This window comes from Eulemur rufifrons, chromosome 8 (assembly GCF_041146395.1).
Source record: "Eulemur rufifrons isolate Redbay chromosome 8, OSU_ERuf_1, whole genome shotgun sequence".
NCBI classification, from domain to species: Eukaryota; Metazoa; Chordata; class Mammalia; order Primates; family Lemuridae; genus Eulemur; species Eulemur rufifrons.
In genome coordinates, this window is record NC_090990.1 from 100344440 (window position 1) to 100358547 (window position 14108).

Here is a 14108-nt window from a genome sequence, read left to right on the forward strand (position 1 = left end):
TTTAGGAGTTCTATGCCAGAAAACATAGACAGAAACCCATTTGTATATGTTTCTTATTATTTAATACCAGAAATAAAGAGAGAATTTATAATGATAAAGTGGTCCTTTCATAAGAAAGACACAACTATTATAAATGTTTATATGGTTAATATAGAGCTTCAAAATAAATTAACCACTTCAGCTAAACATCAAAGAAACAGGTATTGCCCCTGAAAACCTTAAATAAAAATGTATATCCACCTTGACAAGAACAAGGGAAAGAAAAAAAATATGTATATATAAAGACGAATCTCCAAGCAAAGAGTTTATTCAGGAATAATATACAAGAATTAGATTTGCAATTTGAGGCACACAAATTAGACCTTAAGTGTGTCCGAAGAACATAGGGAAACCCTGGGGTTTTATTGGGCAAAAGAGGAAGGTTATGTAAGTTGTTTTGAAAGAAAGGTCATTCATGCAGTTCTGATTGGAGAGTGGCAGCAGTTACTAGGTAATATTTAGTTTTATTAAAGCTGCAGTTAAGTCTTTGTGGTTTTTCAGTTGAATTGCAAAAACAGTTCCTGGATCAGGGACCTGGATGCCTTTTCCAGTGGCTTCCCAACTCCATTTTAGTTTGGTATGACATAAATGACTCTATTTTGTATAATTAACTTTCATGTCACACCAGCAGAATCCCATTGGGGAGCCTCTCCATCCCTACCTAGCAGTGATAAGGTGTCCTTCCCTCCACCTCCTCCCACTGGCATAGTGTCAAAGGAAGTCTAGCAGAGTAAGGACTTTTATCAATACCCAGCAGTAATGTGGCCGTGCCACCACAATGTCACTGGAGACCACTTTGAGAGTTGGAACTCACCATTCCTAAGCAGTAATGAGGAGCCTCCCCTTTCCCCAACACATAGGTTTCAGTGGAGGCAAAGTAGGGAATTTGTAATTTTACCTCCGGTTGGCAGTAAGGAGGCAGTTTTGCCCCTTCCTCTGCTGGAGTAGTTTTAGAAAAAGCCAGCTAAAATAGATTTGTATAAAATCTATAATCTCATAATACTACAGAAGTGTTTAGGTTTGAATTTAAAATCATATGCCATACCAAGAACCAGGGAGAACTAAAACTATATCAAAAAAACAATACATGCCAACACTAAGATGTTCTAATTATATGACAGATTTTAAAGCAATTGTGATAAAGCTACTTTTTTTTTTTTTTTTTTTGAGACAGAGTCTCACTCTGTTGCCCAGGCTAGAGTGAGTGCCGTGGCATCAGCCTAGCTCACAGCAACCTCAAACTCCTGAGCTCAAGGGATCCTCCTGTCTCAGCCTCCCGAGTAGCTGGGACTACAGGCATGCACCACCATGCCCGGCTAATTTTTTCTATATATATTTTTAGCTGTCCATATAATTTCTTTCTATTTTTAGTAGAGATGGGGTCTCGCTCTTGCTCAGGCTGGTCTCGAACTCCTGAGCTCAAACGATCCGCCCACCTCAGCCTCCCAGAGTGCTAGGATTACAGGCGTGAGCCACCGCGCCCGGCCTAAAACTACTTTTAATGAGGCTGGGCGAAGGTGGCTCACATCTGTAATCCTAGCACTTTGGGAGGCCAAGACATAAGGATCTCTTGAGCCCAGGAGTTTGAGACCAGCCTGGGCAACAGCGAGAACCCCATCTCTACAAAAAATTTTAAAAATTAGCTCAGTGTGGCCGGGCGCGGTGGCTCACGCCTGTAATCCTAGCACTCTGGGAGGCCGAGGCGGGTGGATCGCTCAAGGTCAGGAGTTCGAGACCAGCCTGAGCGAGACCCCGTCTCTACTAAAAATAGAAAGACATTATATGGTCAACTAAAAATCTACATAGAAAAAATTAGCCGGGCATGGTGGCGCATGCCTGTAGTCCCAGCTACTCGGGAGGCTGAGGCAGTAGGATCGCTTAAGCCGAGGAGTCTGAGGTTGCTGTGAGCTAAGCTGACGCCACGGCACTCACTCTAGCCTGGGCAACAAAGTGAGACTCTGTCTCAACAAAAAAAAAAAAAAAAAAAAAAATTAGCTCAGTGTGTTGGTGCATGCCTGTGGTCCCAGCTACTGGGAGGCTGAGGCAGGAGGATCACTTGAGCCCAGGAGTTTGAGGCTGCAGTGAGCTGTGATGATGCCACTGCACTCCAGGTTGGGCAACAGAGGGAGACCCTGTGTCCCGCCCCCCCCCCCAAAAAAAGAAAGAAATTTTATAACTGAAATGAAAAGTTCAGGGATAGACTCAGCAGCAGAATGAAGGGGACAGAGGAAAGAATCAATAAACTAGAAGATGAAATAATAGATATGACTCAATATAACAACAGAAAATAGACTTGAAAATGAAAAGTCTGAGGGGCCTATGAGGGTATGATTAAAAAGCTAACGTTTGTGTCATCTGAGTCATGGTAGGAGAGAAAAAAAGGGCATAGATGAAAAGTACTTTAGTAAATAATGACTGAAAACTTCCCAAATTTGGGAGAAGACATAAATCTATGTCTAAAAGAAGATGAGCAAACTCCAAACAGGATAAACTCAAGGCAATGTATGCCAGTACACATTATAATCAAACTTTAAGATGCTAATGACAAAAGAATTTTAAAACAATGAGAGAGAAATTACCCCTTCAGGAGTAAAACAGTTCGAATGGCAGCAGGTTTCTCATCTGAATTCATTAAGGCCAAAAGGAAGTGACTGCGTTTTTCACATTCTGGAAGAAAAGAACTGTCAACCGACAATCCTCTCCAATGAAAATATCTTTCAAGAATTAAGAAATCAAGGCATTCTTAGATTAAGGAAAACTAAGAGTTTGTTGCCAGTAGGCCTACCTGGGTAAAGGAAGTTCTGTGAACAGAAAGGAATCAAAAGAAGGAACTTTGGAACATCAAGAAGGAAGAAGGAATACACTAAGTAAAAATAAGGATATATATAATGGGCTTTCTTTCTCCTCTTGAGTTTTCTGAATTATAACTCTTTACCCACTTAATAATAATTCCCATTCACTTTTCCTCTCAGCTCCTGGTAATCACTGTTCTTTCTATTTCTATCTCTTTGAAACAGACTATTCTAGGTACTTCAGATAAGTGGAATTATATGATATTTGTTCTTTTATGTCTACCTTATTTCATTTAGCATAATGTTTTTAAGGTTCATCTGTGTTGTTGTACAGTCATGCATTGCTTAATGATGAGATACATTCTGAAAAAATTGTTGTTATTTCATCATTGTGCAAACATCACAGAGTGTACTTACACAAACCTAGGTGGTATAGCCTACTACATACCTATTGCTTTTAGGTTATACCCTATGCAGCATGTTACTGTATTGCAAATGGCAGGCAGTTGTAACATGATGGTAAGTATTGGTTCAAACACTAAACATAATCTGAACATAGAAAAAGTACAATCACCATATGGCATAAAAGATTTTTTAAAAAGTACACCTACATAGGACACTTACCATGAATGGAGCTTGTAGGACTTGAAGTTGCTCTGGATGAGTCAGTGAGTAGAGATTGTGAAGGCCTAGGGCATTACTGAACACTACTGTTGACTTTAGAAACACTGGACACTTTGGCTGCACTAAATTTTTTTTTTTAAATTTCTTCAATAATCTTTGTTTACTATAACTTTTTTACTTCATAAACTTTTTTTTAACTTGTTGACTATTTTGTAATAACTTAGCTTAAAACACAAACACATTGTTCAGCTGTACAAAAAATATTTTCTTTAAGTCCTTATTCTTTTTTTTTTTTTTTTTTGAGACAGAGTCTCACTCTGTTGCCTGGACTAGAGTGCCATGGCATCAGCCTAACTCACAGCAACCTCAGACTCCTGGACTTAAGCAATCCTCCTGCCTCAGCCACCCGAGTAGCTGGGACTACAGGCATGTGCCACCATGCCCAGCTAATTTTCTTCTATGTATATTTTTAGCTGTGCGTATAATTTCTTTCTATTTTTAGTAGAGATGGCGGTCTCGCTCTTGTTCAGGCTGGTCTCGAACTCCTGACCTTGAGCAATCCTCCCACCTCGGCCTCCCAGAGTGCTAGGATTACAGGCATGAGCCACCGCGCCCAGCCTAAGTCCTTATTCTACAAGCTTTATTCTATTATGTTTTTTAAATTTTTTATTTTTTTTTATATTTTACTTTTTAAAGTTTTTTGTTAAAAACTAAGACATACACACATTAGCCTAGGCCTATACTGGATCAAGATCATAAATACCACTGTCTTCCACCTCCATATTTTGTCCCACTGGAAGGTCTTCAGGGTCAGTAATATGCATGAAGCTGTCATCTCCTATGATAACAATGCCTTCTTCTGGAAGGCCTCCTGAAAGACCTGCCTGAGGCTATTTTACACTTAGGTTTTTTTAAATGAGTAGGAATACACTATAATATAATGATGAAAAGCATAGTAAATGTATAGTAAATACATAAACCAGTAACATAGTAGTCATTCATTATCAAGTATTATGTACTGTACATAATTATATGTGCTATATATTTTTACACGACTGGCAGTGCAGCAGGTTTGTTTATACCAGCGTCACCACAAACTGGTGATTTGAGTAATGCATTACCCCAACTAAGAGGAAATTCTCAGCTCCTATATTATAGTCTTTTTTTTTTTTTTTTTTTTTGAGGCAGAGTCTCACTCTCTTGCCCGGGCTAGAGTGCCATGGCATCAGCCTAGCTCACAGCGACCTCAAACTCCTGGACTCAAGCAATCCTTCTGTCTCACCCTCCCGAGTAGCTGGGACCACAGGCATGCACCACCATGCCCAGATGATTTTTTCTATATATTTTTAATTGTCCGGCTAATTTCTTTGTATTTTTTTTAGTAGAGATGGGGGTCTTGCTCTTGCTCAGGCTGGTCTTGAACTCCTGGACCTCAAGCGATCCTCCCACCTCAGCCTACCAGAGTGCTAGGATTACAGCTCCATTATAATGTTAATGGGACCACCATCACAATGTACGTTCCCTCATTGACCAAAGCATCTTTATGCAGCACATGACTATAAGAATGCCATTGTTTTTTAAGACTGAATAATATTCATATATACAAACACACACAAAAATACATTTTGTTTATCCGTTCATCTCCTGGTGGACATTTTTGTTGTTTTCACCTTTTGACAATTGTGAATAATGCTGCTGTGAACATTGGTTTATAATTTTCTGTTAGAGATTCTACTTTCAGTTCTTTTGTGTATATACCCAGAAGTGGAATTTCTGGGTCGTGTAAATCTGTTTAATGTTTTGGAAGCTGCCATACTGTTTTCCACATTGGCTGTACCATTTTACATCCGCACCAGCAGTTCACAAATGTTTCAATTTCTCTACACGTTTGCCAAGACTTGTTATTTTCTGGGTTTTTTAAAAAATAATAACCAACCTAAGGGGTGTGAGGTAGTATAATATCTCATTGTGGTTTTGATTTGCATTTCCCTAATGATTAGTGCTGTCGAGCATTGTTTCATGTACTTTTTGGCCATTTGTAATTCTTCTTTGGAGAAATGTCTTTCAAGTGCTTTGCCCATTCATGAATTAGGTGGCTTGTTTTTTTGTTCTTGAGCTTTAGGAGTACTTTGTATTAATATATCCTGGAATGTAATGCCTTATCAGATATGTGATACATAGGACAGTATTTTTATGACGTGGATAGATAGAGATGAGCACAAAATGCATAAAAGCTAAAGGAAAAGATGTATAAATTTAATTACATTACCATATTGAACAGAGCAACTCCAGTAATCGGGGTTGAATGTGGTTCTAATCAGCTATGTTAGAGGTACAGATTTATTCATTTATTTTTGAGACAGAGTCTTGCTCTGTTGCCTGGGCTAGAGTGCCATGGCATCATCATAGCTCACAGAAACCTCAAACTCCTGGGCTCAAGCAATCCTCCTGCCTCCCAAGTAACTGGGACTACAAGCGTGCACCATCACGCCTGGCTAATTTTTTCTATTTTTAGTTGCCTAGCTAATTTCTTTCTATTTTTAGTAGATACAGGGTCTTGCTCTTGCTGAGGCTGTTCTCAAACTCCTGACCTCAAGCGATTCTCCCGCCTCAGCTTCCCAGAATGCTAGGATAATAGGTGTGAGCCACTACACCCTGCCAGAAGTACTGATTTTTAAGTAAGATTTAGGAGGCAAAGGGCATAATTTGGTAGATAGGTTTCATTATTAAGTAGGAGGAATGACACATGAAAATGTAAAAGCAAGAAGGAGCAAGTTGTGTTTAAGAAATTTTGCTCAAGAAGAGTAAATTTCAGGAAACAGTTGATGGTATTTTTTAAAAGTATTAAATGAGTACAGTTAGTGGAATACTGTGAAGCCATACCATGGGATATATACTTTTCATCCATTTATTCAACACTCTTTAATCTGGCAGTTTTCTAGATGCTTGGGATACATCAGTAAACACAAAGTGAAAATCATTGCCTTTGTGGAGATTACTTTCTTCTATTGGAGTGTTAAAATCATAATACTCCAATCTTTCTGGGTCCCGCCTATTTTTTCTCAGGCTGAAAAAAACCAGAAACTTGAATTCTACTAATATTTTGTTAAGTGAATTTTTGTTGTTTTTTGTAGAAACGGGTTTTACTACATTGCCCAGGCAGATCTCAAACTACTGTCCTTAAGCGATCCTCCCACTTTGGCCTCCCAAAGCACTGGAATTACAAGCACAACCACCCACAGTTGGCTATTTAGTGAAATTTAAACAGAGTTTTATCTTGGTGTCTTTGATCATTATTTATAACCCATTTGACAGCACGAATTTCATTCAAACACTACTGCTTTGAAAGAACTGTTACTACAGCTTTTCTTTGGGGAATATAGGAAGGACTTACACAGAATAACAAAGGGTTTAAATATTACATATTTGTAGAATGATATTTAATCCAGCACTCAGAGTATTAAACTGAGCCTTTTTTGAAGGAAGTCGCTATATTGTAAAAATCCAAGTTTTTGACATTTTAGGATATCCTCTCGGAACAGGAAAGAGACAAGGTCATTATCTTTTTACTTTTTATTGAGTACCTTCCTCCCCTTTGGTTTCCTTGTTTGCTTAGGTACCTTACAATGGAGTGATTTTGTGGAGATTTTTTCCACTTCCACCTTTTATTTCCCCTTTATATTAAGTCATTAAATATGAAATGTCTGATTTTGAATCAAAAGTGTAGTGTATTATATCTCAAAAAAGAAGCAGTACAGTTAAAGTATGCACCTAAACTATCGACACAGTTTTGCCATTTTTACGGTAGCTTGCTTGTGCCAGCAATGAAGAAGCCTAGAGAGAGAGTGGCAATGAAATCGTGAAAGGCGTTTTCCACAGCTTGTTGAGAATTGAATATTTTTCCTTGTAAAAAGTGGTTCAAAGCCTGGAAGAAGTAATAGTCAGTTGGTGCAAGGTCTGGTAAATATGGTGGATGACAGAGAGTTTCCAAGTTCACCTTCTGTAGTTTGAGCAGTGTTGTTTGTTGTGACATGTGGTCTTGCAAGAGGGATTCCCCTGTCTCTTTTGACTGGTCTTAGCTGCTTAATCTCAAGCATCGTCATCATTTGTCCAATTAGTTGCACTAGACATCTGCTGTAATCGATTGAGCAGGTTTCATGAAGCTGTAGTGGATAATACCAGCAGTGGACCACCAGACAGATACCATTATCTTTTTTTGATGAGTGTTCAGTTTTGGACTGCATTTTGGCACTTTATCTTTATCCAACCATTGTGCCAAGCGCTTGTGATTGTCAGAAAGAATCCATTTTTCATGAAGTATAACAATACGGTATAGCAATGGTTCACCTTTATGTTGTGACAGCAAAGAAAAGTAAGCTTTGAGATAATTTATCTTCTCATGCTCATTTAATTCATGCGGTATCCAACTTCTTTACCTTACCCATTTGTTTCAAATGGTCCAATATGGTTGGAATAGTGGTGTCAAACCTTGCTGCTAATTCACGCGTAGGTTGAGATAGATTCATTTCCACTACAGCTTTCAGCTCATCATTATCCACCTTGGTCTCAGGTCACCCACATGGCTCATTTTCAAGATTAAAATCACCAGAATGGAACTTCTCAAACCATCTGTGCATTCATTAGCCACATCCTTCCCAAACACTTATTTGCTATTTTGAGCTGTCTGTGCTGCATTGGTTCCATAACAGAACTCATATTCAAAAATAACATGCCTTTTTGACTTATCCATGGTTTCACAAAATTGCTCTAAAAGATAAATTTTGAAAGATAATCACAAGCCAAAACATGCACGTACATTTGAAAGAATGAGGTGGTACCTTCACAATTTAAAAAAAAGGCAAGCGTCAAAAGTGAAATGTCAAGAGATGTCAACTGTCAAACTTAGTACTTAAGGAAATCAGATATTCCATACTTAATAACCTAATACTAGGATTTATTTTGGGAATGAAAATCAGCATGGAATTTCCTCTTGTAGATTTCAAAGTCAACACAAGCTCAGAGCACCTGTAGTCCCTGCCTTAAAATGACTTTGATTCCATAAATTTAATTTTATTTAAAAGGAAGATATAAAGAATTTCCTTGTCCTTCTGTAGTGATCTGTGGCAGAACTATCTCAACACTTACTAACATCACCACAAGAAAAATCTTCAAAAGATTTGATTTTCAGATAAAAGTGATTTTTTTTCCATTTTTTAAGTGGAATTAACTAAAGATGTGCCCAAATGAGGGGATCCTGAGAAGTGTCCCCCTGGGGTATCATCTCCAGCTGAAGTTAATAAAGGAAATCTCTTTAGGTGGCTATCACTTCTAAGAAATGAATTACTTGGCTCTGGTTTTAGAAATGTTTGAGGAAAGGAAGAACAGACCCGTCATTTTTTCTCAGCTCTCAGTATATGGATGAGATAGAGAGAAGGAATACAAATAATGCCAGAAAAAACTTTTTAACAACTAGGTACTCGGAAAACTCAAGATACTAGGCTATGGGAAAAATTGTGTCTTTGAGGTTAGTTGGAATGATTATAGAAGCTTTCTTTTCTAGGGGGAGAGAGAAAAAGTATTCCTTTAAAAAATTCAGAACTTTCTGTCTTCTCTTTCATTCTTTTATACTCTCTTCTCTAGAGAAAACATGTATTACTGGCAAAGAAAGAAGTTAACAGTTTTCGTTAAGGAAATTTGTCCTATCTTCTGAAGACCAGTCTTGACTTCTTAAAAGATTATGTTTACCTTTATTATTATTAAGAACCAGTGAGTATATACTCATTGTCCAAAAAAATCTTTAAGAAAAAAATACAGTAAATAAATAAAGCCACGCGCATTGACTCTTTCCTGTAATCCTAGCACTTGCAGAGGCCAAGGCGGGACGATTGCTTGAGCTCAGGATTTCGAGACCAGCCTGAGCAAAAGTGAGACCCCATCTCTACTAAAAACAGAAAAATTAGCTGTGCTTGGTGGCATGCATCTGTAGTCTCAGCTACTCGAGAGGGTGAGGCAGGAGGATCCCTTAAGCCTAGGAGTTTGAGGTTGCAATGAGCTACAATGACACCACTGCACTCTACTCAGGGCAACAGAGTGAGACTCTGTCCAAAAAAAAAAATCTTTAAATAAAGAAGACTGTGAATTAAAAGAAGCATCCCTATCCCCAAATATATATTAGTTTAGCACATACTCTTTCAGACTTTTTCCTAAACATATATATAGCTGGTTTTTCCAACTCTTTATTAAGAAATTTTTCATCGTGCAGAAAAATTGAAAAAATTATACAGTGAACATACAATATTCCAACACCTAGATTCTGTCATTAACATTTTACATTATTTAATTTATCTGTATCCGTCTATCCATTACTCTTTTTTTATTTTTTGATTTTTTTGTCATGTATTACTTTTTTTTTCTTTTTTTTTTCCTTTTTTTTTTCCTATTTGTTCACAGCATCAGAACGTATATCCATTACTCTTTACATGTGTTAATCCACCTTCTTTTTGGATGTACTCCAAAGTAAATTACAGACACTGATATATTTCTCCTAAATATTTTAGCAAGCATACCAGAGCCAAGATCTCAATATTTGTTTACAGGCTTTTCCTTTGACATGAATTTGCCATCAATAAAATGCAAAAATCTTAAATGTATATTTGTTGAGTTTTTAAAAATGCATACGCCTGTCTAACTCAAACCCTTCTCAACAGAATTATTAATACCATCAACCCAGAAAGTTCCCTCGTGCCCCTTCCCAGTCAGTCCCTACCATGTATAACTAATTTCTTTCTAATATTTACAAAAATGAGCTCATGCTATAATACTTTGGAGAACATATTCTATTTCCATATGAGTACATATATACCTCATTTCATTTTAATAGCTACGTAATATTTTGTTAATTGTATATACCAAAATTTGTTTCCCCATTGATCTTTAAGTTGTTTCTACTTTTTCATTACAGACTTCATAGTTACACATTAACTTTGGTTCCCTGTTCAACAAGTGAATTCTAATCTTTTATCAGCTATAATCCCAATGTTACTACATTGCTTCCAGATGTGATTTACTCCTAGATATACCTGTAATCTAAGCTGTTATATCATCAGTTTTGTTTAGTCAATAAACTCATTACACATTACATGTTAACATAAATAACATTTTTACCAAAAAAAGATTTATGAGAATAGTGACTTTATTTTACATTTTTGCAAATCTCTTTAATGCCTGGCTTAATAAAAGACAGCTGGATTTTCTTATCTGTTTTTGTTTTTCAATCTGTTATGATATTATTTTGGTTTAAGAAGATGAAGAAATCTGACCTCTCACAGCTATGTAGTTAGAAGAGAAAAATATTTTACTAAGGATTTCAGATAATTGTGGATATTCTTTTTCTGATAATGTATCGAAAGTATAAATGCAAACATTCATGAAAGATTAGTTGCAGTATGGAATCTGAAATCAGTGAGCTTTTTGTCCTCAGTTACATTAAAATCCATTGGTCTCTTGCAACTTGAGGGATCTTTTAACCATATGTGATTTTATGGCTTCATACATTGATCATTTAAAAATACTGATTCAGGCTGGGTGCAGTGGTTTATGCCTATAATCCCAGCACTTGGAGAAGCCAAGACAGTAGGATCACTTGAGACCAGAAATTCAGGGTTACAGTGAGCTATGATTGGACTACTGCACTCCAGCCTAAGTGACACTAGTCCCTGTCTCTAAAAAAAATACTGACTCACTGAATTATGTAGCCCTTCCATTTCCTATATTATCTTAAAACAATTCACGTTAATACCACCACTGATTTGATGAGAAAAATCTAAATGTTGGAAAACTGAAAAGCTCACAGTAGTGGACAGTTTTCCAAAATTCCCGTGTTCACTTAATGCTCAAATTTTATCATTGATAACAAATATTGTCAGTTGTTTCTTTTTTTATTTTTTTCACTTTTTCTGTTTTTGTTCGTTAGCTTTTTTTTTTTTTTAAACACTAAAGCACTCTGACCAGAAGTCACTTGTGTTTCTTGAAGTGACAAGTTCACATTGCTTATTTTCAGTACCCATGTCAGAATAACCATAGTTTGGCAGTTGTTCTTACAAGTAAAGATGATGTTCCATGAACAAAGCAAATAGTTCAGTTGGTCATACAAATATTGTTACATAAGTTCTTCTTGAGGTAACCATCATATTTCAGTATGCAGCAGAAATGCCTTATGCATACATCCATTACGCCATGTAGAATATTCAAAATCTGAACTTGTGGGTCAAGATTTAATATAATTTTTACTTCTTCATCAAAAACATTCTTCAGTTATACTGTTGGCTTGTTTTTTGCAAGTATGTGATGGGGAAAGATACAAAGATTCCTAGTATAGTTTGTGCCACTGCCTTGATTCATGCTATAGTTCTAGCAGTTTTATCCACCATTGCTTTTACACTGTTAGTGCAAATACCTGCATAATGAAGGAGGCATATGACAACTTAATAGTCTTACTAAAATAGTTTTAACCTCTGGATGCCCTTAAGTCAGCAGAGCACTCTTTGAGAACTGCTGGTCTAGAGACAAATAATAGGACAAATAAGCATATAACAAAGAAAACTATAAGTTCTACAACAAAAAAGTTAAGCATCATAGGGGCTGAGGGGACAGAAGGCTCACATAGAGTAAGGAAGTTGGAGAGGCCTTTTTAAGAAAAGGGGATTTGGGCTGGGCCTGGTGGCTAACACCTGTAATACTAGCACTCTGGGAGGCTGAGGCGGGAGGATTGCTTGAGGTCAGGAGTTCAAGCCCAGCCTGAGCAAGAGAGACCTCATCTTTACTAAAAGTAGAAAAAATTAGCCAGGTGTGGTGGTGCGCTCCTGTAGTCCCAGCTACTCGGGGGATAGAAGGCTTGTTTGAGCCCAGGTGTTTGAGGTTGCCCTGAGCTATGACGCCACTGCACTAGCCTGGGCAACAGAGCAAGACTATCTCAAACAAAAAGAAAAGGGGATTTGAAATTTGCTTTTATATGTAGTATTTCAATAGATAGGAAAAAATGTTAATAAAACATAAATTTTTCTGGAAAAATTCTAATTATTTCAATGCAGGAATTTCCCCTTTTTGTAGTCAGCCTTAGATTATGTGTGATAATGAAAGCGTGCAGGTGCCAGATGCTCTACGGTTAATAATTTTAATGATCAAAAAATCTTTTGTATTCGGTTAGAAATTGGTAATAATTTTGCTATGCTTGTTTTTTGTAGACTACTATTAAAATTAAAATGTATCTTTAGCATATATCACATAGAGTATGAGGGATAAGAGTAGCTACAATTAAAAATTCATGGTTGAAAAATTCCTAAAATAAAAATTCAATCTTTTTAAATTTCTAGCGAGTACATATTAGTTCTTGTGGTTGTTTGACCCCTTTGTATGCATGAATATCATTAGAATAGGTCTTGAAATTGATAGTGTTTTTTGTTTCAGGAAAATATCTAAGACAAAAGAGAATTGACTTCCAGCTTCCTTATGACATCCTTTGGCAGTGGAAACACAATCAGGTACAAAAAGCCTGTTTTACCAGGTTTCATTTTTAAGTGGTAAAGGGGGCGGGATGGGAATGCAGGTCTATCTCTGCCTCCTTGTTAACAATGTTTTTATCTTAGGAAGTATTGAGAAGTGTCCCAGTGAAGGTTAGAGACAGAAAAAAATGAATTTGCATTCATATTTAATGTGACCTGTTTGCCTTTACTCATACTGCAAAATAGCAGTAAGTTCCTGCTTCCCTAGGCAAGCTTCTGTTGTTATTCTGGACTTTTATTTTGGTAGCAAAGATTCTGCTCTATAAGAATCCTGTTTGATGCAGGTCTCAGGAGAATTTAGATGTGCTGCCAGCAGCACTAAGAAATTTCAGGCTTTATTTTTGTTGGCTCCTTATCAGTTTGGAATTTTTCACATACAAAAGAGATTCTTGTACTGAAGGAAGCAGGAAAATGTTTAACACTCTTGTACTTTTAAAAAGATCTTTAGAAAAATTAGCCAGGCGTGGTGGTGCACGCCTGTAGTCCCAGCTACTCGGGAGGCTGTGTAAGGAGGATCGCTTGAACCCAGGCGTTCAGGTTGCAGTGAGCTATGATGGAAGATGCCACTGCACTCCAGCCTGGGCAACACAGTGAGACCCTGTCCCAAGAAAAATAAATTAAAAGTGTTAAATATATTGGCAACTAAAAATAGGAAGATCTTGTTTTTCTCTCTTGCTTTCCTAATTGAAAATTTTCCCCCAGTGATTTTTGTATTAGGTTATAACCCTTAGGCCCCATATTGAGAACAGTTGTTGGGAAAAAGAAGTAGTCATATAAATGAGATGAACAGGCTCCTGAGTTTTGCCAAAATGTCATCAAACATTAATTTTGGAAAGCCAAAAACAATTGACATTCTCCTCTGCATTCTCTTTTCTGATGACCTCTTTTGAAATCTGAGTATTAATATGTTAAATATTTGTATCAGAGTTTTTGACAAAAAAGGGACATTGCTTTGAACATAACGACTGAAAAATGATGTTGGGATTGTTCCAATCAATTAATAAACAGCCTAGCTTAGTCCAACTTGCTATTTTTTTGTATGTGCTGTGCTCTATGGCAAAATGCTGGCCAACTGACTCCCTGTGGTCTAAAG

General features: G+C 37.0%; 1 protein-coding gene across 2 annotated transcripts in view; it reads left to right on the top strand.

Moving 5' to 3' along the window:
- The window catches only part of ASH1L (ASH1 like histone lysine methyltransferase), a 189274-nt gene that overhangs the window by 140586 nt on the left and 34580 nt on the right, over positions 1–14108 (top strand). Inside the window, exon 8 of one of the 2 annotated variants that reach the window (XM_069480458.1) lies at positions 12906–12994. In XM_069480458.1, the coding sequence (XP_069336559.1) occupies positions 12906–12994 (89 nt within the window). The remainder of the gene's footprint in view (positions 1–12905; positions 12995–14108) is intronic. The other variant, XM_069480459.1, reaches the window with a different exon arrangement.